A 27,753-nucleotide genomic window follows, 5' to 3' on the forward strand; every position below is an offset into this window, starting at 1 on the left:
TGTTTTACCTCAATTAGCCCGGAAATCCCTAGTTTGAAAGTGACTTTCCTGGTAGCTGTGCGGCACCATTTTCCCCCACACGTGGGCCAGCACCCTAGCAATTTGAGTTTCAGCCAATGAGCTTCAGCCCCTCGCCATTTGAGTAACAGCTAGCAAGATCCACACACAGCCGAGCGAGAGCGAGAGAGAGAGTAATGCTTCGGTGCACCTTGATTCGGTGTTATGTAGCTACATTTGAAATTGTGTTTTTTCCATTGGATGAAAGCAGAGACACAGAGCTACAAAATGGTATATCATACACTGCATTTAAGGGAACAATGGGAAAGTAATTCTGCTTTGAAAGTTGATAAACTTGTAATCTCACTTTTGAGTAAATGGCTTTTGAATGTTTTGGTACCTACTGAAGAGCTCTTCTTTGTCTACACTCATTCATCATCGTTCACACCCTCTTAAGCTTTAGCCCCACCCATCTCGTTTCGCTCTCGGGGCGTTCAGAGCGCACACTGGACGCTCTGGCCGATGAGTTGGGTTGATCTGAGCGTTCTGACCTCACAACGGCAGTCAAGCACCCAAGCTAACTGGCTAACGTTGGCTAGCTTGCTAGCTACTTCCAGACAAAAGATTGGGATTATGGTTCATTGTTTACCTCTGGATAACATGAAAACAGCCTAACCAGCACCCCACTGACCATTTTACTCGCCCTAGCAGAGCTGCTTAGGCTGTTTTCATGTTATCCAGAGCGTTGGTTACCGTAACTGTGCTGCAGGCAACAATTTAATTACGCTTTTTTGCCGACGTTTACTGACACCGGCCATATTCAACGGGTGTTGTGCGTTCGTAATTTCATCAGTTATTCTGCACTCTGGCATACTCAGGCTGAATTTATGAATGCACCTGAAATGGTTACTTGCATAGTGTAGTCTTTTGTTAAGACATGTAGCTAGCTAGGTAAACAATTATCCTACCTAGGTAAATATGTCAAATCATACATGTAACGTAAGCTAGCTAGTTAAACAATTAACCATAATCCCAACTCATGACGTTACTACCCTGCATTAATCTGCAGGTAGCTAACCAACCAGGTTCAATGTTAGAAAGCAAATGGCTCTGAGATACGAATAATAAGAGCATACACGTAACGTTAGCTAGCGAGCTAACGGTACACTTTAACTTGAAATGAAACCACTTACAGTCAAAATTAGAAACGTGTAATATCTGAAAATGTAGCTAGCTAGACTATCTTACCCGTATACATGGATGGACGTGTCTCCCTCTCTGTCACGGATGCCATGGTTGCCCTTCGTTTGAAGATGTAATCCGGAGACCGGTATTTTTCTGTGGTTTAACCAACTAGGCTCATAATTTTAACAATTGTATTCGTATTTACAGATGGCATACAAGTTTGTTATTAAGGCACATGACAGTTCACATATTCCAGAAGGCATTTCTGCCAAAAATCGCATTTTGATAAAACATTTAAATGTTTACATTCAAATGGCTCTCCTGTGAAGTAGTGACCCATGACATACGCCTAGTTTCCTGAAACGAGTCACAAATGTGATGTAATACGCAATTGTCGGGGACCACTTTTGGCTTGTGAGCGCAAATTTTAGAACTACTGACTAAAAAGAACACAAAAGTACCGGAGAATCTCTTACATGGGATTAGCAACACAACATGACTAGGAGACAGTAGCAGATTAGCAACACAACACGGCTAGGAGACCTGACACATAGCTAACCAAATAGACTGCAGGCAGGGCTGGAGACAAACTGAGCCAGTCTCAGCACTAGACCTGGCTTCAAATACTATTTGAAATATTTTCAAATAGGCTACTTAAGCTGTGCTTGATTGGGCTTGTCTGGCGCGATGGATCCAATAGATTTCGAATAGTGTCTGAATCGAGGTCTGCTCTGCTCAGCAGCCCAGCAGAGGCCTCTAGACTGTGGGCTCTGTAGCAGCTCTCCCCCCTCCCCTGGTACTCGTCTGTCAGGGAAGAGCCCAGCAGAGGCCTCTAGACTGTGGGCTCTGTAGCAGCTCTCCCCCCTCCTCTGGTACTCGTCTGTCAGGGAAGAGCCCAGCAGAGGCCTCTAGACTGTGGGCTCTGTAACAGCTCTCCCCCCTCCCCTGGTACTCGTCTGTCAGGGAAGAGCCCAGCAGAGGCCTCTAGACTGTGGGCTCTGTAACAGCTCTCCCCCCTCCCCTGGTACTCGTCTGTCAGGGAAGAGCCCAGCAGAGGCCTCTAGACTGTGGGCTCTGTAGCAGCTCTCCCCCTCCCTGGTACTCGTCTGTCAGGGAAGAGCCCAGCAGAGGCCTCTAGACTGTGGGCTCTGTAGCAGCTATCCCCCCTCCCCTGGTACTCGTCTGTCAGGGAAGAGCCCAGCAGAGGCCTCTAGACCGTGGGCTCTGTAACAGCTCTCCCCCCTCCCCTGGTACTCGTCTGTCAGGGAAGAGCCCAGCAGAGGCCTCTAGACTGTGGGCTCTGTAGCAGCTCTCCCCCCTCCCCTGGTACTCGTCTGTCAGGGAAGAGCCCAGCAGAGGCCTCTAGACTGTGGGCTCTGTAGCAGCTCTCCCCCCTCCCCTGGTACTCGTCTGTCAGGGAAGAGCCCAGCAGAGGCCTCTAGACTGTGGGCTCTGTAGCAGCTCTCCCCCCTCCCCTGGTACTCGTCTGTCAGGGAAGAGCCCAGTAGTATGCTGCACAAAGAAAGCCTATAGAACTGTTTTTGTGTTCCAAATGGCACCCTATTCCCTATATAGTGCACTACTTTTGACCAGAGCCCAGCTCCTGACTGAAATGTGATCTTATCGTATTGAAGTATTACCCAGTCATTAATGTCAGTTTCCCCTGTCTGTCTTCTGTCTTCACAGCTTTTCTGAAACACTGGGGTTGTTGGTGTGGCTGAATTTTCCCTGGATTTGATTGGTAAATTCAGAAGACTGAAGCCCAGGCTCACAGTCTACCTTTCACGGAGGCCCAGCCGTGAGAGGACTGAGGAAGGCACGTGGCGAATCATGACCGCGGACAAAGACAAGCCAGACAGGGAAAAGGACAGGGACAGAGACCGAGACCGGGAGCGGGACAGAGACCGAGACAGGGAGCGGGACAGAGACCGAGACAAGAGGGACAAAGCCTCCAGGGAGAGCGAGAGCTCTCGGCCGCGCCGCAGCTGCACGCTGGAGGGCGGAGCTAAGAACTACGCCGAGAGCGAGGACGAGGATAATGAGAACAGGGGAGTGGCCGGGGGAGTAGGCGGGGTCAACATGGGGATGGGGGAGGAGTCAGGGAAGAAGGGAAAGAAGAAGATGATTAAGAAGAAGTCGAGGTATGAACGGATGGAGAACGGAGAGATCACTTCCTTCATTACTGAAGACGACGTTGTTTACAGACCTGGCGGTAAGTTTAATTAATTATTATTACGTTTTAAGTCTCCATCTCTTTGGCAACAAATATCATCATGTAGTGTTTGCTTTTCTCCTGAAAGACGCCTCAGGCCAAGATAATACAACCTAGGTCTGTAGAGAAATATATGTTTTTGTCAACAGACTTGCTGTTACGTCAAAACAATACTTTATTGTTCAATGCCAATTGGAAATGTGTATTTTCGACATACATTGTTTCTAATTCCCCTTTTATCTAATTGGTAGCAGACAAGTTTGAGACGCATTCCTCAAATCTAGCCACATTCCAGAAAGCCACATTCCCCCTTTTAAAATATCAGACTAGAGAATTCTACACTTAATATCTTTGTTTTCTGATACTTTTTTATATTAATGCAATGATTATTATACCCAGGGTCGGGCTTATCCCCCGGGAGCTAAAGGTTATACTAAAAAGCAGGATCAATGAGTTAGCCAGCTAACTTTGATAAACAAAGTTCTGGTTCGTTAGGAAAGCTAAACTAAAGATGTGTTTTTGGTTGTCGGGTCAATCAGACATGCCTATTTCAAGATTATCTTTTTATAAAAACAATACATTAGTTATTTCAGAATATTTAGGCAAGTTAGCTGGCTAAGTCATTGATCTTGCTTTGTAGCATACCCCTCTTTGTAGCATACCGCTCTTTGTAGCATACCCCTCTTTGTAGCATACCCCTCTTTGTAGCATACCCCTCTTTGTAGCATACCCCTCTTTGTAGCATACCCCTCTTTGTAGCATACCCCTTTTTGTAGCATACCCCTAGAAATCTGTATTTATATAAAATAAAAATAAAATGGGCCTAGTTTGCCTTGTGATGTCCTGCTGCAGTTCAGTCTAAGCTACACAGTTGAATGAACAGTTTACCACACTCCATTTGCTCTGATTAGCTTGTAGGTCTACTGGTTTTGGTCTTCAATAATAATCAGATTTTCACTAGAATCAGAATACCTCTCCAGACGACAGCATGTAGGCTAATTTTGATCTATCAGTTCGAGAAGTCTCTGGCTCAGTTGCCTTTTAATGTTTAGTCATTAAACAAAAATAAATTATGGTTAAGTCAATGACCTTAATAAAAGCAAAGAAATGTGATAACGATATAGCCAGATTTATTAGTGATGGGGGGAAATCTCTACAGTTACATATTGCAATCTTATTTTTGGACGAGGGCGGCAGGTAGCTTAGTGGGTAAGAGCGTTGTGCCAGTAACCGAAAGGTCGCTGGTTCTAATCCCCGAGCCGACTAGGTGAAAAATCTGTCTTTGCCCTTGAGCAAGGCACTTAACCCTAATTGCTCCTATAAGTCGCTCTGGATAAGAGCGTCTGCTAAATGACAAAAAATGTAAATGTAAAAAAAAAATTATATCGATATTTGACTCAAAATTATCAAATTAAAATAAAATCCAAAACTCTGGTAGTTTGCATCCTATAGCTGTTACAATAAATAGTGAGCCGACGTGTTTTCAACACTTTTATTTCCATGACTGATCAAAACTCATTTTCTAATGCTCTCTCGTCTCTGCAGCAGACGTGTAGGAAGCAAATATGTTTGGAACATGAAATCACAATAACATCGCAGTATCGAATCGTAACACATATAGAATTGTGAGAATCACAATACTTATCGTATCAGCACCTAAGTATGGCGATAGTATCGTGTTGGGGGGGGCCCTGGTCAAAAGTAGGACACTATATATAGGGAATAGGGTGCTATTTGATACAGAGCTTCTTCACCTGCTGTTTCTAAATTGGTTGAACATCAAACTTAGGAGGGGGGGGGGCATGTCCAAACCCGGCTCTCTGTCTGTGCTGTGGGAGGGAGGGAGGGAGGGAGGGAGGGAGGGAGGGAGGGAGAGCGAGAGCGAGAGCTTGCTCTGCAGCGGTTTCCTCTCTGTTACAGCAGGTTCTGGCTGGCTCAGCTATCTGAACCCATCAACAATGGCATGTCTTTCATTTATCTGGCAGGAAGGAAAAGGTCAAGTAGCCGACGGTCGCTGCCGTGCTTAGTTATTTAATATGAACACATGCAATTATTACAGCCAATGTGTTATTGTTCCCCTCACCCCCATTCCCCTTTTAACGGCTAAAGACTCAAGAGATGTACAGTGCATTCGGAAAGTATTCAGACCCCTTGACTTTTACCACATTTTGTTACGTTACAGCCTTATTCTAAAATTGATTAAATTACATTTTTCCTCATCAATCTACACACAATACCCCACAATGAAAGAGAAAACTGTTTTTTTTTAAATTTCTTGCACATTTGTTACAAATAAAGAACAGCAATACCTTTACGTACGTATTCAGACCCATGCTATGAGACTCGAAATTGAGCTCAGGTGCATCCTGTTTCCATTGATCATCCTTGAGATGTTTCTACAACTTGATTGGAGTCCACCTGTGGTAAATTCAATTGATTGGACATGATTTGGAAAGGCACACACCTGTCTATATAAGGTCCCACAGTTGACAGTGCATGTCAGAGCAAGAACCAAGCCATGAGGTCGAAGGAATTGTCCGAAGAGCTCCGAGACAGGATTGTGTCGAGGCACAGATCTGGGGAAGGATACCAAAAAATGTCTGCAGCATTGAAGCTCCCCAAGAACACAGTGGCCTCCATCATTCTTAAATGGAGAAGTTTGGAACCACCAAGACTCTTCCTAGAGCTGGCCGCCTGGCCAAACTGAGCAATCGGGGGAGAAGGGCCTTGGTCAGGGAGGTGACTAAGAACCCTATGGTCACTCTGACAGAGCTCTAGAGTTCCTCTGTGGAGATGGGAGAAGCTTCCAGAAGGACAACCATCTCTGCAGCACTCCACTAATCAGGCCTTTATGGTAGAGTGGCCAGACGGAAGCCACTCCTCAGTAAAAGGCACATGACAGCACACTTGGAGTTTGCCAAAAGGCATCTAAAGGACTCTCAGACCATGAGAAACAAGATTCTCTGTTCTGATGAAACCAAGATTGAACTATTTGGCCTAAATGCCAAGCGTCACGTCTGGAGGAAACCTGGCAGCATCATGCTGTGGGGATGTTTTTCAGCGGCAGGGACTGGGAGACTAGTCAGAATCAAGGGAAAGATGAACGGAGCAAAGTACAGAGAAATCCTTGATGAAAACCTGCTCCAGAGCACTCAGGACCTCAGACTGGGGCGAAGGTTCACCTTCCAACAGGACAACGACCCTAAGCACACAGCCAAGACAACGCAGGAGTGGCTTCGGGACAAGTCTCTGAATGTTCTTGAGTGGCCCAGCCAGAGCCCGGAATTGAACCCGATCGAACATCTCTGGAGAGACCTGAAAATAGCTGTGCAGCGATGCTCCCCATCCAACCTGACAGAGCTTGAGAGGATCTGCAGAGAAGAATGGGAGAAACTCCCCAAATACGGGTGTGCCAAGCTTGTAGCGTCATACCAAAGAAGACTCGGAGGCTGTAATCACTGCCAAAGGTGCTTCAACAAAGTACTGAGTAAAGGGTCTGAATACTTATGTAAATAAGTAATAAATTAGAAAAATGGTATAACCTGTTTTTGCTTTGTCATTATGGGGTATTGTGTGTAGATTGATTGAGGAAAATGTTTTATTTAATCAATTTTAGAATAAGGCTGTAACGTAACAAAATGTGGAAAGAAGGGAAGGGGTCTGAATACTTTCCCAATGCACTGTAGTGTAGTATGGAAGTATTACCCTGTCTGTGCTTAACGTGGCTGTGGTACACACACCTTACCATCCCTGGGGAATAATCTGGTTCACAGCATTATCTCTCTGTTAGTATCAGTAAGTCCTTGAAAAAGACATCACTCTCTCCGTCAGAGAGAAGCCTTGTTCCTTGACAGGGACTCCATTGAAACATAACACACACACACACACACACACACACACAACATTGACTCCATTGAACCTTTTCTTTCTCTGCATTTAATGTTTAATAGAGAGAGAGGGAGCGGAGAGAGAGAGAGAGAGAGAGAGAGAGGGAGGGAGCAAGCAGAGAGGGAGGGAGGGAGCAAGCAGAGAGGGAGGGAGGGAGCGAGCAGAGAGGGAGCAGAGAGGGAGGGAGCAGAGAGGGAGGGAGCAGAGGGAGGGAGCAGAGAGGGAGGGAGCGGAGGGAGGGAGCAGAGAGGGAGGGAGCAGAGAGGGAGGGAGCAGAGAGGGAGGGAGCAGAGAGGGAGGGAGCGGAGGGAGGGAGCAGAGAGGGAGGGAGCGGAGGGAGGGAGCAGAGAGGGAGGGAGCAGAGAGGGAGGAGCAGAGGAGGGAGCAGAGAGGGAGGGAGCAGAGAGGGAGGGAGCGAGCGGAGGGAGCAGAGAGGGAGGGAGCAGAGGCGGAGGGAGCAGAGAGGGAGGAGCAGGGAGGGAGGGAGCAGAGAGGGAGGGAGCGGAGGGAGGGAGCAGGGAGGGAGGGAGGGAGCGGAGAGGGAGGGAGGGAGCGGAGAGGGAGGGAGGGAGCGGAGAGGGAGGGAGGGAGCAGAGGGAGGGAGGGAGCAGAGAGGGAGGGAGGGAGCAGGAAGGGAGGGAGGGAGCAGAGAGGGAGGGAGGAGTAGGGAGGGAGGGAGCAGAGAGAGAGAGGGAGGGAGGGAGCAGAGAGGGAGGGAGCGGAGGGAGGGAGCAGAGAGAGAGAGGGAGGGAGGGAGGAGAGGGAGCAGGGAGGGAGCGGAGGGAGGGAGCAGAGAGAGGGAGGGAGGGAGGGAGGAGAGAGAGAGGGAGGGAGGAGAGAGAGAGGGAGGGAGGGAGCAGAGAGGGAGGGAGGAGAGAGAGAGGGAGGGAGGAGAGAGAGAGGGAGGGAGGGAGCAGAGAGGGAGGGAGCAGAGAGAGAGAGGGAGAGAGGGAGGGAGCGGAGGGAGAGAGAGAGGGAGGGAGCAGAGAGGGAGGGAGGAGGGAGGGAGGGAGGGAGAGAGAGAGGGAGGGAGGAGCAGAGAGGAGGGAGGAGAGAGAGGGGGAGGGAGGGAGGAGAGAGAGGGGGAGGGAGGGAGCAGAGAGGGAGAGAGGGAGCAGAGAGGGAGGGAGAGAGAGAGGGAGGGAGGGAGGAGAGAGAGAGGGAGGGAGGGAGCAGAGAGGGAGGGAGCGGAGGGAGGGAGGGAGGAGAGAGAGAGGGAGGGAGGGAGCAGAGAGGGAGGGAGGGAGGGAGGGAGGGAGCAGAGAGGGAGGGAGCGGAGGGAGGGAGGGAGGGAGGGAGCAGAGAGAGAGAGGGAGGGAGCAGAGAGAGAGAGGGAGGGAGGGAGCAGAGAGAGAGAGGGAGGGAGGGAGCAGAGAGAGAGAGGGAGGGAGGAGAGAGAGAGGGAGGGAGGGAGCAGAGAGAGAGAGAGGGAGGGAGGGAGAAGAGAGAGAGAGGGAGGGAGCAGAGAGGGAGGGAGAGGGAGGGAGCAGAGAGAGAGGGAGGAGATGGAGAGGGAGGGAGGGAGCAGAGAGAGAGAGGGAGGGAGGGAAGAGAGGGAGGAGGGAGCAGAGAGAGAGGGAGGGAGGGAGCAGAGAGAGAGAGGGAGGGAGCAGAGAGAGAGAGGGAGGGAGCAGAGAGAGAGGGGGGGGAGGGAGCAGAGAGAGGGAGGGAGCAGAGATATGGAGAGAGGGAGCAGGGAGAGAGAGGGAGGGAGGGAGGAGAGAGAGAGAGGGAGCAGGGAGATGGAGCAGAGCTGAGCTCACTGCTGCTTTGTCTCCTGTTCAACCGTGCAGACAGTCAGTCACTTCAATGAAACATTCACAAGACAAAAACAAAGTCACAGGTTTTCTTTCTGCCAGAGATAATATTTATATATTCCAAGACAGTGAACATAAACGAGCAGCAGTTCTGTTAAGATATTTATGTTTCCTGCTTTGAAACTGTCTCCTCCAATTAGTATTCTAGTGAACCCTGACAGGACTGAAGACCTTTACACACACATACACACGTCTATTTTACTATCCTTGGGATGGTGTTCTTCGGCTTGCAAGACCCGCCTTTTTCCTCCAAACATAACGATGGTCATTATGGCCAAACAGTTATATTTTTGTTTCATCAGACCAGAGGACATTTCTCCAAAAAGTACGATCTTTGTCCTCATGTGCAGTTGCAAACCGTAGTATGGCTTTTTTATGGCGGTTTTGGAGCAGTGGCTTCTTCCTTGCTGAGCGACCTTTCAGGATATGTCGATATAGGACTCGTTTTACTGTGGATATAGATACTTTTGTACCTGTTTCCTCCAGCATCTTCACACGGTCCTTTGCTGTTGTTCTGGGATTGATTTACACTTTTCGCACAAAGTACGTTCATCTCTAGGAGACAGAACGCATCTCCATCCTGAGCGGTATGACGGCTGCGTGGTCCCATGGTGTTTATACTTGCATACTATTGTTTGTACAGATGAACGTGGTAACTTCAGGCGTTTGGAAATTGCTCCCAAGGATGAACCAGACTTGTGGAGGCTGATTTTCTTTTGATTTTCCCATGATGTCAAGCAAAGAGGCACTGAGTTTGAAGGTAGGCCTTGAAATACATCCACAGGTACACCTCCAATTGACTCAAATTATGTCAATTAGCCTATCAGAAGCTTCTAAAGCCATGACATCATTTTCTGGAATTTCCCAAGCTGTTTAAAGGCACAGTCAACTTTAGTGTATGTAAACTTCTGACCCAGTGGAATTGTGATACAATGCATGCTTGTCCACGTTTTGACAACTGAATGGGAACTTCACTTGCCTGCCTGCCCATTTGATCGATGCCAATTACATTTGATTGACAACTAAGAGATATGCTAACTTTGGATCACAGTTGTTCAAGTTCAGCATAGCTAGCTAGCGAAGCGATTTACATTTCTTGCTAGAAATGACACCTGCAGCATCTCTAGCCGCGGTTAAACGATATGAGGGAAAAGGTCGGTCACTCCCACTCCTCCAATGACATGACATCCTCCCAGCAGCTAGCTAGCTAGCTAACGTTAGGCTCCGTGTTTTAGCTAAATAAACAGTTAGCTACATAAATAGATCTGCAACTGCTACCCAAACTGGCCGTTTGTTTTTATTCTGAAAAATATGTCCCTTTTTATAATGTCCACTTATGTACATAGGATCCTTTTATATATAGCATTTTATCATATTAAAACAAGAGATAAATAATATTTGTCCCAGCCTTTGCTGCTATGCTTGCAGATCTGCATAATATGCTACGACCCCTAATCAAAAAGTATTTAATAACTCCAAATCACATGAACATATATAGGTTGTTGTAACGTTAAACGTTTTATTTTTATTTACACTGCATGGCTCACCGGTGCGGTTGAATGCAGCGTTGCTGTCTGGTGCACTCCACATGTCTTGTAGTTGAGTGGCCCAGCCTGTGCTGTAACAGGCCTTCCTCCTTTGTTGCAGGTTTCGTTTTTCATTATTTCATTGTCAAGCTTTAAAAACCAAAAGCCAGACCGCAACATTTTAGTAGCCAGGACACTGTGGCATGTGTCCGGACACTCTCCCTCCGCGGCGCGCTGTAAACGGGTACCCTCTCCCTCCGCGGCACGCTGTAAACGGGACTGTGGCATGTGTCCGGACCCTCTCCCTCCGCGGCGCGCTGTAAACGGGTACCCTCTCCCTCCGCGGCGTGCTGTAAACGGGTACCCTCTCCCTCCGCGGCGCGCTATGTGGTACCCTCTCCCTCCGCGGCGCGCTGTAACCGGTACCCTCTCCCTCCGCGGCGCGCTGTAACGGGTACCCTCTCCCTCCGCGCGCGCTGTAAACGGGTACCCTCTCCCTCCGCGGTGCGCTGTAAACGGGTACCCTCTCCCTCCGCGGCGCGCTGTAAACGGGTACCCTCTCCCTCCGCGGCGCGCTGTAAACGGGTACCCTCTCCCTCCGCGGTGCGCTGTAAACGGGTACCCTCTCCCTCCGCGGCGCGCTGTAAACGGGACGTACAAAAGCAACGCTATTGAAGTAAAAAATCACCGGCGCGAGCGCATCAGACTGTACTTTCATAAAGTAGATGACTCAACTGTTGACTCATTTATACTGGCGTGTGTGTCCTATTCGTCCCGCGTGTGTGTCCTATTCGTCCCGCGTGTGTGTCCTATTCGTCCCGCGTGTGTGTCCTATTCGTCCCGCGTGTGTGTCCTATTCGTCTTGCGTGTGTGTCCTATTCGTCTTGCGTGTGTGTCCTATTCGTCTTGCGTGTGTGTCCTATTCGTCTTGCGTGTGTGTCCTATTCGTCTTGCGTGTGTGTCCTATTCGTCTTGCGTGTGTGTCCTATTCGTCCCGCGTGTGTGTCCTATTCGTCTTGCGTGTGTGTCCTATTCGTCCCGCGTGTGTGTCCTATTCGTCTTGCGTGTGTGTCCTATTCGTCCTGCGTGTGTGTCCTATTCGTCTTGCGTGTGTCCTATTCGTCTTGCGTGTGTGTCCTATTCGTCTTGCGTGTGTGTCCTATTCGTCTTGCGTGTGTGTCCTATTCGTCTTGCGTGTGTGTCCTATTCGTCTTGCGTGTGTGTCCTATTCGTCTTGCGTGTGTGTCCTATTCGTCTTGCGTGTGTGTCCTATTCGTCCCGCGGGACTTGTTTTGACACGTACGCTAGTCTATTAGCCACGTTATTTTACATTTACATTTTAGTCATTTAGCAGACGCTCTTATCCAGAGTCCAGTTAGTGAATACATTTTTTTTTTTATATACTGGCCCCCCGTGGGAATCGAACCCACATCCCTGGCGTTGCAAACGCCATGCTCTATCAACTGAGCTACATCCCTGCTGGCCATTCCCTCCCCTACCCTGGACGACGCTGGGCCAATTGTGCGACGCCCATGAGTCTCCCGGTCACGGCCGGCTGCGACAGAGCCTGGATTCGAACCAGGATCTCTAGTGGCACAGTTAGCACCGCGATGCAGTGCCTCAGACCACTGCGCCACTCAGGAGTACATGACTGACTTGTGATCATTGCCCTTGCTAGTTTGATTCTATTGACATTCCCAGCTTTAGTTACAGTCATCCGTTTTTTTTGTTCAAAGTATTGAGTCATTGAAACTGAAACAGTGCATCCAGAATGGTTGGCGGCAAGAAACACTGTACCAGGCCAGCTATGATTTACACCCTGATAGCAATATTTTTGGGAGTACCAAGAAATGCATTGGTGAATTATATGAATCATGCATTGAACTGCATCCATCTATTCTGCCAACAATGTCTTAGTGTACGTCATGGAATTTAGAATTTTAAAACCTCTTATAAAGCTGGTTTTGAAGCATAAACTGGGAATTTTATATTTTTTTTACTTATATTATGAATCTGTTTGTTTCATATCTGCGAACTAGTTAAATGCTGTCAGTTCCAATTTCACCCCTAAACCCTAATTGTAAACATAACCCCTCAGCATTTTTCCTTGTGGGGACCGGCGTAATGTCCCCACTTGTCCAAGTATTCCTTGTTTTACTGTCCTTGTGAGGACTTCAAATCCCCACAAGGACAGTAAAACCAAAAACACACACACAGACCCCCCTGGGTAATAATCTAATTCCCAGCATTATCTCTCTGTCAGTATCAGTAAGGTCTGTGAAAAAGCCATCGCTCTCTCCGCCAGAGAGGAACCGTTTCTCCTCCAATTAGTATTCTAGAGAAACCTGACAGGACTGATGTCCTTTATACACAAGCACATCAGTAACATGGGGGTACATAAGGTTCTGTTGAGACCTGATCCCTTTTCTCTTTGGTAGGAACAAAGCTGTGTGGATTAGAGATGGGGTTGGGGACACACACACACACACACACACACACACACACCAGTGTGCATTTCTCTTAGCAGTCGGTTGCTGCATTTCTCAACAGAGCTTTTTTTTTTTTACGTTGAATAACTAAGCTTTGCTGTGTGTGTACGGTGTGTGTGTGTGTGTATGTGTGTGTGTGCGTGTGTGTGTGTGTGTGTGTGTGTGTGTACGGTGGCTAGATGTGATTTGTGGCCTAAGCAGACTAAAGCCTGGTCCGGATTATACTTGGCTAGATGTTAAACCTTTTTATACTGGTCTAGTGACACAATATGGAAAAGTGACCACCCCTGGAGAGGGATTTAAACAGGTCTAGACAAAGAGAGAGAGAGAGAGAGGAGGGGGGGATGCAGAGAGAGAGAAGAGCAACACAGTGAGAGATGGGAAGATGGGACAACTACAAATACCTAAGTGTCTGGTTAGACCGTAAAATCTCCTTCCAGACTCACATTAAGTCAACTGGCTTACCTGGTTAAATAAAGGTGAAATAAAAAATGAAAAAAAAAAGAGGTGAGGAGAGTGGGGTTAAAGAAGGATGAAAAACATCTCTTGAATTGCTTTTGTCTCAGATATCCTGTCAAACACACACACACACACACACACACACACACACACTAGGGCTTGGTAATATGGTCTACACATCATGTCTCAAATGTGTTTTCAAATGTATGGGGGATTTACAATATAGATTCTTTAAATGTTCTCTAAATAAGCTTTTTGTACAATTTTAAAGCTAAATTACTCTGCATTTCAAACAGTCAGCAGTAATCTAATAAATTCAGGGCTTGTGAAATTATACCAAGGCTAAATATAAGCCTTCCACAGCCATAAGACCCACTCATAATTTAGTTATTTTATCGAAATTATTTAACCTGCTTTTTTTGCAATAATCACTGATCTACCATTATAGAAAATGAACACAGGTCTCCTAAACAATCTCTCAAGCACAAGGCCATGTGCTAATGAATAGCCAGCTGATCTTTTATATTTCAAATGTAGCCAACTTGGATCTATTTGCTAACGAGGCAGAACAGTTGAGTTGTTATGAACACACCCTTCTGTCTGTCTCCAACTGTTGTAACAGCATGCTAGCCTGTCCACTTTGTTCAGATGTTGAAATCAAGTGGCCTATCTTTATTTCTCAGAATGAGAACAAGTTGCCAGTTCCTTATATAATTGTGTGTTATGCTTATTGCACATTTATAAAACACAGACTAGTCGGCTAGTATAACATTCTTTGGCTAAAAATGCTGCTAGCGGTACTTGATACCGCAATGCCGCTTGCAAAAAGCTGAGCGTTCATTTTCCAAATCAACGTTCATTGATGCTCTCTTTTTTACTAGTGTCTGCTATTTGAGTCTCAATGTGTTTCCATATGACCAATTCTATTGGACCACACCTCAAATGCGAGTTGAAAGTGCTTGTCAGAAAGGAAGAAGTGATCTCTCATCTTTGTTGTTGTAAGTGACAAGGAAGGTGTGTGTAAATGGGAAGGTGTGTGTTAATGGGAAGGTGCTCATGTCTCCACTCTAACAATGGGAGTTGTTGTCCCAAAGGTGGGAAAGCAGGTGACAAGCTTAGGTCCAAAATAAGGACATTTTAAATGTACTGGGCTTATTTTGGACAGGTTCTGGCATGTGAAACCTCTCGCTTCCTCTCTGACAGCACAGAAGGAGCGAAGGAGAAGAGACCAAGCAGACAGTAAATGCTCATAAGAAATACAATAACTTGATTCTTGCGATACAGGCATTGCGCAATAACAATTAGAATGAATTAGATCTATGGCCCAGCACTAAAACGCAGTACATCTGTCTGCCTGTCTGCCTGTCTGCCTGTCTGTCTGTCTGTCTGCCTGTCTGCCTGCCTGTCTGTCTGTCTGTCTGTCTGCCTGCCTGCCTGTCTGTCTGTCTGTCTGCCTGTCTGCTCAGCCTTTTGATCACTGAAAGATGGGAGCATCTCTTTCTGCAGCAAGGCTTAGTGTGCATTGATTGGCTGGAGGGGAGACGACAAGGAGATGACGGGATACGTGTGTGTGTGTGTGTGTGTGTGTGCCAGCGCATGCGTTCTCTAGTCTGACGGAAGGGTGGAAAGGGGATACTATTTGTATGGCAGGCAGCTGTGGTGGACAGGCAGTTACTCACACTGAGAGGCGACCTGTGCGATCGATCAGGGCTTTGAGTAGCTCTTCTCCAGCCAGGCTCCCTGCAGCTCTGAAGGATATTCTCTACACACACTCCAGCTCATAGATCCACACTGGAGATCTCTCACACACTCACTCACACACACACAGTCCTGCTCTGCTATAGGCGATCCTGAAACACACTCTACACACACACACATTGTGCGCGCAGAGGCAAACACACACACACAGTCCTGCTCTGCTATAGGCGATCCTGAAACACACTCTACACACACACACATTGTGCGCGCAGAGGCAAACACACACACACAGTCCTGCTCTGCTATAGGCGATCCTGAAACACACTCTACACACACACACTCACATCACCTTTGTCCTCAGTCTTTGCAGGCTAAGCTAACGTCTCCACTGCAGAAAGGACCCACTGTTGTAGTCTGCCATGCCACAGTGTCTCTGTCTGCTCAGCCTTCCTTCCCCCTGTCTCCTCTCCAACATGGCTGCCTCCTGTGAATAAACGAGACAGTTAATCGTCTAAGGGAGGCAGGGGAGCGGTGGTGGTGCAGTGGAAGGTCTTCATTATATTATATTATGACGATGTAGGGGTTTAATGGTACACCTGTTCGTGCAGGGACCTCTGTTCGGTCCGCACTGTGAACCCAAATGAATACGTAAAACAATTATTGACAAAAATAAAACACTAGGGCTATGCCTCTTGAGTAAATCTGAGCTGAAAAAAAACCAAAAACATTTCAGGCTATTCCGTTAAAACCATCAAAATTCTCATTCTTAATTGGCACATTTCAAACTGTCCTTTTGTGAGGCGCAGCCAGTAACTAGTTCTGTACGATGGCGGGTGGTGGTGTCGATTTAAACCAGGAGGATTCTCCATCATTGTTTAAATCTCCAGTTTGAGAACATTTCGGCTTCCCAGTAGATTACAACGGCGATGGACAGAGAGAGTATGGTCGCCACTGCTCAACGAGAATAGCCTATGCAGCTGCCAACACCTCAAACATGTTGACACATTTACGCCGACATCACCCCAGAATGACGCCGACATCACCCCAGAATGACGCCGACATCACCCCAGAATGACGCCGACATCACCCCAGAATGACGCCGACATCACCCCAGAATGACGCCGACATCACCCCAGAATGACTACCACCGGAGCAAGATGGAAACACAAAACAACAACAACTTTGTCTCCCCTCTGCACTCAAGCAGCTGATTCAAGCAGCCCTTCGCAGCTGATTCAAGCAGCCCTTCGCAGCTGATTCAAGCAGCCCTTCGCAGCTGATTCAAGCAGCCCTTCGCAGCTGATTCAAGCAGCCCTTCGCAGCTGATTCAAGCAGCCCTTCGCAGCTGATTCAAGCAGCCCTTCGCAGCTGATTCTGACCCTGGCCAAAGAAATGACAAGAGCGTTAGGTATGTTTTATAGCCGCAGATATATGCACCCATTCTCGGTGGTTGAGAAGAACAAGGGGATTTCAGCACCTCGTGAGAAAGTTCTCGAGCAACGCTACGAACTTCTCCCTCTCGCACCCATTTCAGCAAACCAGTAGCACGGCTCTCTATAAGCAAGCTAAAGCCAATGGATTTGCCAATGATCTCTGTGTTGCGCTTTACTACCGATGGATGGACCTCCAGGACTACAGGGAGCTGCTGAACAGTGACAGCCCAGAGTGGGAGATGAGAAGTAATAATAAATAATATCCCATTTAGCAGACGCTTTTATCCAAAAGCCACTTACAGTCATGTGTGCATACATTTTTTCGTGTATGGGTGGTCCCGGGGATCGAACCCACTACCCTGGCGTTACAAGCGCCGTGCTCTACCAGCTGAGCTACAGAGGACCACTGTAGAAGTACTGTGTTAGACACAACCCCCTTTTGAGAGTCGCACAAGTGTGCATCTTTTTGTCTTTGTAAGAACATAATAGCATAGACCTATATCATGATTACATATTGATTTCACACGCGCTTTATTTTAGTGCTGTTGTTGATGAGTAATCGTGTTTTTTCAAAGTGTTGTTATTTCTGATGGTGCTGTCATCAGGCATTGAGACTCATGATCATATATGGAGTCAGGAATATCAACACTTTGTATAAAATGAACAACAGTAACGGTTGGCATTTCATTTTTCAGATAAAAACCGAACCGTGACCCCAAAACAGCCAATACGTACGAACCGTGGGTTTGGTGAACCCGTTACACCCCTGTGAGGATGCCTCTGTGTACTGTACTGTCATATGTTTCAACCAGTTGTGATGGTATCATTTGTAGAATACAGAGAGGATCCTTTAGGAGACGAGGGCTTCATCTCTGTCCCATGGAGGCTGGGGGTTGGGGAGGTTGGGAGGTTGGACAGCTGGCACCTCACTCTGCACAGCCACCTGAAAGCCTGGGGGGAGTGTGTGTGCATTGTCTGTAGTTTAAAAAAAAATAATCATCAGAAGGGGCTCTATTTTGGTGGCGTCTGGTACATTCTAATGCCTTGAAATACACAGCTAAATTATTGAATGCTTTATGACTTTATCTCCCATGATTGGTAAAAAGGAGTTTTGGTTTGGGGTGCAACGGCACAAATATTTGTACATAACTATTCGGTATGGGGGGACCTCTGTTCGATCCGCACTGTGAACCTGAATGAATACAAAAAAAGATATATGTACTTAATAAAAACACTAGGCCTATTGGCTATTTCTCAGCTGCGTTGTAGTAGGCCTCTAAAGGAAATCTGAGCTGAAAAAACATTTTCAGGCTGTTCCATTTAAACAACTAGAGCCTATGCACACATTGTAATCAAAATTCAAATCTTAACTGGCACATTTCAAACTGTCCTGTTTTATTTAGCTGCAGCTGGGAACAGTTTTGTACGATTGTGAGTGCTATCCGGGATCCTTGGGACGTTCCTACTCTAAACCCTACTCTAAGCCCTAACTTTAACCCCTAACCCTTACCTAACAATTTCACATTTCAATTTCAGTGGTGTAGGGATGTCCCAAGGATGCCGGATAGCAAGGACCATCTGGCGCTGAAGGTGGCAGTGTCATGGTGCGTTCGTACGACCTAGGAAAAATCCACAGTAATATCTCTTTTAAGATAGCGTCGTCCAGGGTAGGGGAGGGAATGGCTGGCAGGGATGTAGCTCAGTTGGTAGAGCATGGCGTTTGCAACGCTAGGGTTGTGGGTTCGATTCCCATGGGGGGCCAGTATAAAACAATAAAAAATAATAATGTATGCACTCACTAACTGTAAGTCGCTCTGGATAAGAGCGTCTGCTAAATGACTAAAATGTAAAATGTAAACGTAAGATGTGGATGGTCTCGAAGAGTAATGTACAGTTCCCTAGAATAGTAGTTTCTAGAAGTTTGTTTCTGATCCTGACTAGTTTGAGGTAAGGCAGGACCTCCTTATGATTAATCCTCCTAGCATATCCCCTCCGATACATATGCTGTTTATTCCTTGTCTCTGTTTCCAGTGAGGCTACGAGAGAGGACAGCCTCGGGGCCCTATAAATCAGTTATATTTTTTTGCCTGATTTAGTTTTGTTTTCCCCAAAAATTTTGTTATCTCTGTTTTTGTTTTTCCAGGTTTCAATTCTTTCAGGTTTTCACTCTCAAAATCACACTTTACTAATAGAAAAACAACTAAATTGTATGTTCTAAGTCAACAACAATGCTTGAACCACATCAAGAGACCGCTTTTGAAGTCTGGGAAAAATGTAAGACGATTTGTGTTTTGGGTGTAGTTACCCTTTTAATGCAAGTGTGCAACAACCGGAGAACATTGTTTGGTTAGCGGTGTTTCTGTAGCCCTCATGTGATTGCAAAATTTGCAAAACAAATGGCTACTGGATTGATGCAAATAATCATGATATCATTCTGCAAGGTAGGCAGGCGTAGGCTACTTTGTAGTTAACATTTAATTGAGAAGGTTTTTGGGAAAGCCTTTCCATCTACCAGCAGACGGTTATCATTAGCATTATCGCTAACGGATACACAGAGTGTGGACTAGACATACGAGCGCCACACAACAGTCATTCCTGTGCCCTTTCAGAAAGTTTCAGGAAAATACAAATCACTGATGCATTTTGTTCACGTCTTATGATTAACTTGGGCAAATTTAATGCATTTTCTAACAAGTTCAATACATTTAGTTAATTTCTTAACTAAGTTCAATAGATGTTTGAATATTGTTTAATTCCTTTTTAAAGTCTGGATTCTGTGATTCTGTCTGCGTTTTCCGTAAACGTGGATTTCATAGGGTCCTATAGCCTGTGATATTCAAACATGACAGCAGAATCTGTAGCATGCTGCTGACAGCTAAGCTAACTGGTGGAGCCTAGATCTATTTTTATAGACACAGAGCGATAGTGAAGAAAGCCTGGATGAGGTCTTGTAGTGAAATCTAACCACCTGCCGACTGACCGCAAATTAGAAATCTGCACCGGACTGAGGCGAAGACTGACCCTCCGTTCTGTTGCTACCCAGCAGACGTGTCAACTGGTACACACTACCATTACTGATCTAGGATCAGTTTAGCTTTTTAGATCATAATGAATACAATTATATGTATGTGGGGGGACCTGATACTAGATCAACACTCCAACCTTCTGGGCTGGCTGTGCTGTGGGGAGGGTAAGACTAGCAGGGGGAATAAGGTGGGGGCTCACGCTGCTCTGCTCTAGTGGCTGAACATCCACTCTGCTCTGCTCTAGTGGGCTGAGGATCCGCTCTGCTCTGCTGTAGTGGGCTGAGGATCCGCTCTGCTCTGCTGTAGTGGGATGAGGATCCACTCTGCTCTGCTCTAGTGGGCTGAGGATCCGCTCTGCTCTGCTCTAGTGGGCTGAGGATCCGCTCTGCTCTAGTGGGCGGAGGATCCACTCTGCTCTGCTCCAGTGGGCTGAGGATCCGCTCTACTCTACTGGGCTGAGGATCCACTCTGCTCTACTCTACTGGGCTGAGGATCCGCTCTGCTCTAGTGGGCTGAGGATCCGCTCTGCTCTACTGGGCTGAGGATCCGCTCTGCTCTAGTGGGCTGAGGATCCGCTCTGCTCTAGTGGGCTGAGGATCCGCTCTGCTCTACTGGGCTGAGGATCCGCTCTGCTCTAGTGGGCTGAGGATCCGCTCTGCTCTAGTGGGCTGAGGATCCGCTCTGCTCTACTGGGCTGAGGATCCGCTCTGCTCTACTGGGCTGAGGATCCGCTCTGCTCTACTGGGCTGAGGATCCGCTCTGCTCTACTGGGCTGAGGATCCGCTCTGCTCTACTGGGCTGAGGATCCGCTCTGCTTTACTGGGCTGAGGATCCATTCTGCTCTACTGGGCTGAGGATCCACTCTGCTCTACTGGGCTGAGGATCCGCTCTGCTCTACTGGGCTGAGGATCCACTCTGCTCTACTGGGCTGAGGATCCGCTCTGCTCTACTGGGCTGAGGATCCGCTCTGCTCTACTGGGCTGAGGATCCGCTCTGCTCTACTGGGCTGAGGATCCGCTCTGCTCTACTGGGCTGAGGATCCGCTCTGCTCTACTGGGCTGAGGATCCGCTCTGCTCTACTGGGCTGAGGATCCGCTCTGCTCTACTGGGCTGAGGATCCGCTCTGCTCTACTGGGCTGAGAATCCGCTCTGCTCTAGTGGGCTGAGGATCCACTCTGCTCTGCTCTAGTGGGCTGAGGATCCACTCTGCTCTACTGGGCTGAGGATCCACTCTGCTGTAATGGGATGAGAAGATCATGGTTGTGAGATGTTAGAACCTTGAGTTTCTTGATACCCACCCAACAGGAAGTCACACGAGCAGTGACCAGAGAGAGGAGACTTGTCTGCCAGCTCCTGACCTTTCCCATATCTCCTCTCCCTCTCCATCTCTCCCTCTCTCCTGCTCCCTCCTCTCCTTCTCCTTCCTCCCTCTCCCTCCCTCCCTCTCTCCTCCCTCCTCCCTCTCTCCCTCTCTCCCCCTCCCTCTCCATCTCTCCCCCTCCCTCTCCCTCTCTCCTGCTCCCTCCTCTCCTGCTCCCTCCTCTCTCTCCCTCTCTCCTCCCTCCTCCCTCTCTCCCCCTCCCTCTCCCTCTCTCCTGCTCCCTCCTCTCCTTCTCCTTCCTCCCTCTCCCTCCCTCCCTCTCTCCTCCCTCCTCCCTCTCTCCCCCTCCCTCCCTCTCTCCTCCTCCCTCCTCTCCCTCTCTCCCCCCAGCATCCCTGTGGCTCTATTATTGCATTCCTCAAGCTCTTTAATTTGAGGATCAGTAAACTGAGGTGCCAGCCAGCTCCCAAAGCCCTGCTCTCTCTGTGTGTGTGTGTGTCAGAGAGAGAGCTGGGTTTTCTAGTCGTTGGTTTATTGGTCTAGGTGTGTTTGAAATTAGACGTGCTTCACAGCCACTGGAGAATGTAACACAGCTGAGGAGAGGCGTGAGGGAGGGGAGGCGTGAGAGGGGGGAGGAGGGGGGGGGGGGCTAAAGGAGTAACCCCCCCACACACCCCTCCCCTCTCTACACCTCTCTTATGAATATTTAGGCGAGTTAACTGAGCACGAGCAGCATTGTAGCAATACATTACAGGAAAAATGGCTGCCACCAGATTAGATTACAGTAGAACAGGGTTTCCGGTAGCCGGTAATTGCTGGCTTTTGCCCCCCAAAAAAAGTATTAATTAAAAGCAGATTATAATATAATAATAATAATATGCCATTTAGCAGACGCTTTTATCCAAAGCGACTTACAGTCATGCGTGCATACATTTTTTTTTGTGTATGGGTGGTCCCGGGGATCGAACCCACTACCTTGGCGTTACAAGCGCCATGCTCTACCAGCTGAGCTACAGAGGACCACGATTAAATACAATTGTTGCTGTCCAACTTGACTGTGAGGGGGAAAAAAAGCAATCCTATTGCTTTTATACCAGTTGATGTAAATACATTTGACAGTCATGCTTATAGGTCTAAAGTTTAATTTGCATAATTTAGTGGAACTAAATTGGCGCTTGTGTATTTTCGTTAGTCATCATGTACTGTATCTTATTTATCACACAGCAGGCAGAGCCTATTTTGAGCGGAATATCTCCTCATCTCGTTGATGCTGGAGTGAAACGTGCTTTTATATAAGCCCAGTCATTGCAACAATTCGAAAAGCAATCGCGTGGTAAAAACTGTTTTGATGGCCACGATTAAAAATAGCTACTATTTTTATTTCTCAACTGTTAATTGACGCGCGCCTCCCATTCGCCGTTCAAGTACATAGGCCACGATAGGCGGGCTATCAGCGCGTCACCCACCACTTTGCAATGTAAGCTGGAGGGCAGTGTGCGTTTAGAAAACGGATAGTTAATTGTTTGAAACCTGAACGTTTTACTTCATTTTATGAGGCATGTCTTACCTTGGTTGAAAGTAGCCTATAGGCAAAATCCAACCATTGAAACGTGGAGGCAATTATTTTATAAAGACTTCATTATACGCCATTTCTCTCCTGTTCTATTGGTTTTCATATCAAAAAATAAAATAAAATAAAAAATAAAACAATTCCCATTTAGCAGACGCTTTTATCCAAAGCGACTTAGTCATGTGCGCATACATTTTTACGTATGGGGTGGTCCCGGGGATCGAACCCACTACCCTGGTGTTACAAGCGCCGTGCTCTACCAATTGAGCTACAGAGGACCACATCAACTTTCTTTCGTTGTCCTGAAGCCAAAGGCACAATCCCAGTCATATTAGGATCCCATCCTAGTCATATTAGGATCCCATCCTAGTCATATTAGCATCCCATCCTAGTCATATTAGCATCCCATCCTAGTCATATTAGCATCCCATCCTAGTCATATTAGCATCCCATCCTAGTCATATTAGCATCCCATCCTAGTCATATTAGCATCCCATCCTAGTCATATTAGCATCCCATCCTAGTCATATTAGCATCCCATCCTAGTCATATTAGCATCCCATCCTAGTCATATTAGCATCCCATCCTAGTCATATTAGCATCCCATCCCAGTCATATTAGCATCCCATCCTAGTCATATTAGCATCCCATCCTAGTCATATTAGCATCCCATCCTAGTCATATTAGCATCCCCATCCTAGTCATATTAGCATCCCATCCTAGTCATATTAGCATCCCATCCTAGTCATATTAGCATCCCATCCTAGTCATATTAGCATCCCATCCTAGTCATATTAGCATCCCATCCTAGTCATATTAGCATCCCATCCTAGTCATATTAGCATCCCATCCTAGTCATATTAGCATCCCATCCTAGTCATATTAGCATCCCATCCTAGTCATATTAGCATCCCATCCTAGTCATATTAGCATCCCATCCTAGTCATATTAGCATCCCATCCTAGTCATATTAGCATCCCATCCTAGTCATATTAGCATCCCATCCCAGTCATATTAGCATCCCATCCTAGTCATATTAGCATCCCATCCTAGTCATATTAGCATCCCATCCTAGTCATATTAGCATCCCATCCTAGTCATATTAGCATCCCATCCCAGTCATATTAGCATCCCATCCTAGTCATATTAGCATCCCATCCTAGTCATATTAGCATCCCATCCCAGTCATATTAGCATCCCATCCCAGTCATATTAGCATCCCATCCTAGTCATATTAGCATCCCATCCTAGTCATATTAGCATCCCATCCTAGTCATATTAGCATCCCATCCTAGTCATATTAGCATCCCATCCTAGTCATATTAGCATCCCATCCTAGTCATATTAGCATCCCATCCTAGTCATATTAGCATCCCATCCTAGTCATATTAGCATCCCATCCTAGTCATATTAGCATCCCATCCTAGTCATATTAGCATCCCATCCTAGTCATATTAGCATCCCATCCTAGTCATATTAGCATCCCATCCTAGTCATATTAGCATCCCATCCTAGTCATATTAGCATCCCATCCTAGTCATATTAGCAACCCATCCTAGTCATATTAGCATCCCATCCTAGTCATATTAGCATCCCATCCTAGTTGTTGCATCTTTAGATTCCCCCTCTTTCTAACTGAGATTTTAATCTCTGCCCCCCCCACCCCCTCTTTTACGCTGCTGCTACTCTCTGTTTATTATCTATGCATAGTCACTTTAACTCTACCCACATGTACATATTACCTCAATGACCTCGTCTAACCGGTGCCCCCGCACATTGACTCTGTACCGGTACCCCCCCTGTATATAGCCTCCCTACTGTTATTTTACTGCTGCTCTTTAATTCTTTATATTTTTTACTAAACACTTATTTTTCTTAACTGCATTGTTGGTTAAGGGCTTGTAAGTAAGCATTTCACTGTAAGGTCTACTACACCTGTTGTATTCGCCGCATGTGACAAATACAATTTGATTTGATGTGGAACCGCTGTAACAGAATGGTGTTTTCCCACAAATTGTATTTTGGCAAAAAAAATTAAAATTACTTATTGACTGCTTCATTACAGGAGTTGCATGTTCTTGTAATATGAATTACCATAATCTAAATGTGATTTCTGTCATTCTGAGCACCGTGGGTGGATGCCCTAATGGGTTACGTACCCAATGCATATGGGTCCGGTAAATTTCTCAAATGGCTGGTAAATTAAAATCTTCCCGAAGACGTTGTCCTGGCGCCATATTTTCTTGACGGAGGAGAAAACCGAGGTCAGGGCCTTGTTTCCCAGCTGAGATGTAACTTATGCATTACAATGATCATATCAGTTGCATCGCTATTTACCTGCCAACTTTTTAAGTGTTTTCCAAACAAGCGCGTAGAGAGAACGTTCGCTAAGTGCTTTTGTTAGGCCATGTGGATCCAAAGAAAAGCAGCGCTGCTCTCGGGTCAGCTTTCTCCATTCAAATCTTACCTTATCATTCGAATGATTCGAGATATATACCACCTATGGCTGCAAATAGATTATTTAGGAGGCCTACTGTGCTTAACCAATAATAATGCACTAAATCACAGACAGGGCACATTATTGTTGTCACACATCATGAAACACATTTTGTTAAATTTTTTTTAGGGGGTAGATCAGCTTTAATATTGGAGATAGATTGTAACTTCCATCAATATAATTGTCTGCATCACTTCCAATCCCCCATATATTGAGGCAGAAGTTAGACGGTAGCCTAGTCGCAAAATGGAACTGGATTGAACATGAAATTGATTTCAATACGATTGAGAATTGTCTATGTAGGCCCATGTATCTGTTAATGCAGTCATCTCGGTTTTCATTTGAAGCATCATTTATCCTTCACTTGTTTGTAACGATTGCAAATACTTCGGAAACTTTGCATTTGTAGTCAACCTAATTCTGAAGTTATCAGCAGTCGCAGTCAGACAGCTTGATTATATGTTTAGCGGATTCTATGTTTAAGGCAAAAAGCATCTAACGATGCACTTTGGCTGCTCTACGAGTGGTCTGGATCACTCGTAGATGTGCAAAGGTTTTTAACAGCAACATTACTAACAAAGGATCTGGGAAACGAGGCCCTGTACAGTTGTGTTTCTGAGACAGGTTTAGGGGAGTATTCCTGTAGTAGGAATGAGCTGGAGCTTGCTCGGTCTTTCTTTCTTGCAGTTTCGCTCTCTCTCTCTTTCTGGGTAGCGGTCGGTCGATAGGGGATTTTAGCAGTTTGCTGCTAAGCTCTCTCTCCCCCCCCGTGTGTGTGTGAACTCGTGGCTGCTGGCTAGCTGGGTACAATCAATAGCCTAGTCTTCAAAGGCCCTGTGGCCACACACACTTCAGTCTATAAGACCCTACACCAGTGTTTCCCAAGGGGTGAACAATTTTCTTTTTTTTTGTCCAAGCACTACACAGGTGATTTAAAATAATCAACAAATCATCAAGCTTTGATTATTTGAATCAACTGTGTAGTTCTAGGGCAAAAAAAACCCTTGGGGTTCCCAGGACAGAGTTTGGGAAACTTTGCTCAACACACAAACACACACACACACACCACCCCTAGGCCTGCTCCTCCTCCACCTCACTGGTTGATGGAGAAGAGGGAATAGAGTAGAGGGGGGACTCTCTTCTAAAGAACAAAATGGCCTGAATGCAACATGACTACGTGTATTATTCCATATTTATACACACCCTATGTTTTTATAAAATCAACTATGTGCATTGAGCTTGTCTGATGCTTTAAGCTTACGGTTTGATGCCTCAAGAGGGTGCCAGAGATCTAGATAACCAGAAAAAAAGAACAAAAAGAAACCCAACTATTGTCCTCCCGCTCCTGCTGGCTTTCATAGATTCTGCCGTTACTCTCCTGAAGTTGCCGGTAATAGGCTACACGAGGAGTCGGCAACCTTTCTCATGTGGAATGCCAATTTATCCTGCCATTTCTACCGATCTGCGTGCCAGTTATGGTTTTCATATGCGCATTTTCGTGAAACAGTTTCATTTCATTTATAATAACGTCTTCATATCTCAAAAATCATTGTCATGTGGTTCATCTAAATTAAATCAAAATCTAAATGAAAATGATACAAACCTAAAAAGTATCTTCTATTGCCATTGCCAACTATGTAAAAATAGCCTACATAAAGCCAACAAATAAAAACATTGCAGCCTGCAGGTAGGAAACATCCTGATTTTTAAAAAGAAATCAATATAAATCCCATGGCCTGTCCGCAACGAACTTGAAACGTATCCAACTGTTAACTTGGGTCCCGCCCAGAGCTTGGGCTAGCGAAGTTGCTACATTGTATAAAATATTCTGGGCCCTCGGTTTCCAGTGAGCTCGGTAGCTGTAGGCTATTTGCGCAAGGGATAAGAAGCAGTGGTTGACCTGGGCAGGAGCTCACCGGAGCTGAGTACCTCAAATGTTCTACTGCTTGAGCTCCTGTTCCTCTTATAGAATATTAGCTGAAAAGTATTGTGGTGCTCCTGTTCCTCTTATAGAATGTTAGCTGAAAAGTATTGTGGTGCTCCTGTTCCTCTTATAGAATATTAGCTGAAAAGTATTGTGGTGCTCCTGTTCCTCTTATAGAATATTAGCTGAAAAGTATTGTGGTGCTCCTGTTCCTCTTATAGAATGTTAGCTGAAAAGTATTGTGGTGCTCCTGTTCCTCTTATAGAATATTAGCTGAAAAGTATTGTGGTGCTCCTGTTCCTCTTATAGAATGTTAGCTGAAAAGTATTGTGGTGCTCCTGTTCCTCTTATAGAATGTTAGCTGAAAAGTATTGTGGTGCTCCTGTTCCTCTTATAGAATGTTAGCTGAAAAGTATTGTGGTGCTCCTGTTCCTCTTATAGAATGTTAGCTGAAAAGTATTGTGGTGCTCCTGTTCCTCTTATAGAATGTTAGCTGAAAAGTTTTGTGGTGCTCCTGTTCCTCTTATAGAATGTTAGCTGAAAAGTTTTGTGGTGCTCCTGCACCTAAATATAAACAAGCACCCAAAATGAGTACCGGAACCTATTTCAGTCCAAGTCAAGCACTGATAAGAAGCTTATTTTATGGAGTTTCCACTGGATCAGAGCATGACATTTTTCCCTTTCACGCTGAGTGGTTATCGAAAGGGAGAG

General features: G+C 46.4%; 1 protein-coding gene across 5 annotated transcripts in view; it reads left to right on the forward strand.

The window, feature by feature from the left end:
* Window positions 1-27,753, forward strand: part of LOC121546156 (arginine-glutamic acid dipeptide repeats protein-like) — a 339,630-nt gene that overhangs the window by 127,141 nt on the left and 184,736 nt on the right. For all 5 annotated transcript variants that reach the window (XM_045209565.1, XM_045209566.1, XM_045209564.1 and 2 more), the window contains one exon: window positions 2,869-3,394. In XM_045209565.1, coding sequence (XP_045065500.1) covers window positions 3,013-3,394 — 382 coding nt within the window. In that variant the 5' untranslated portion in view covers window positions 2,869-3,012. The remainder of the gene's footprint in view (window positions 1-2,868; window positions 3,395-27,753) is intronic.

Source organism: Coregonus clupeaformis, chromosome 30, assembly GCF_020615455.1.
Source record: "Coregonus clupeaformis isolate EN_2021a chromosome 30, ASM2061545v1, whole genome shotgun sequence".
Taxonomy (NCBI): domain Eukaryota; kingdom Metazoa; phylum Chordata; class Actinopteri; order Salmoniformes; family Salmonidae; genus Coregonus; species Coregonus clupeaformis.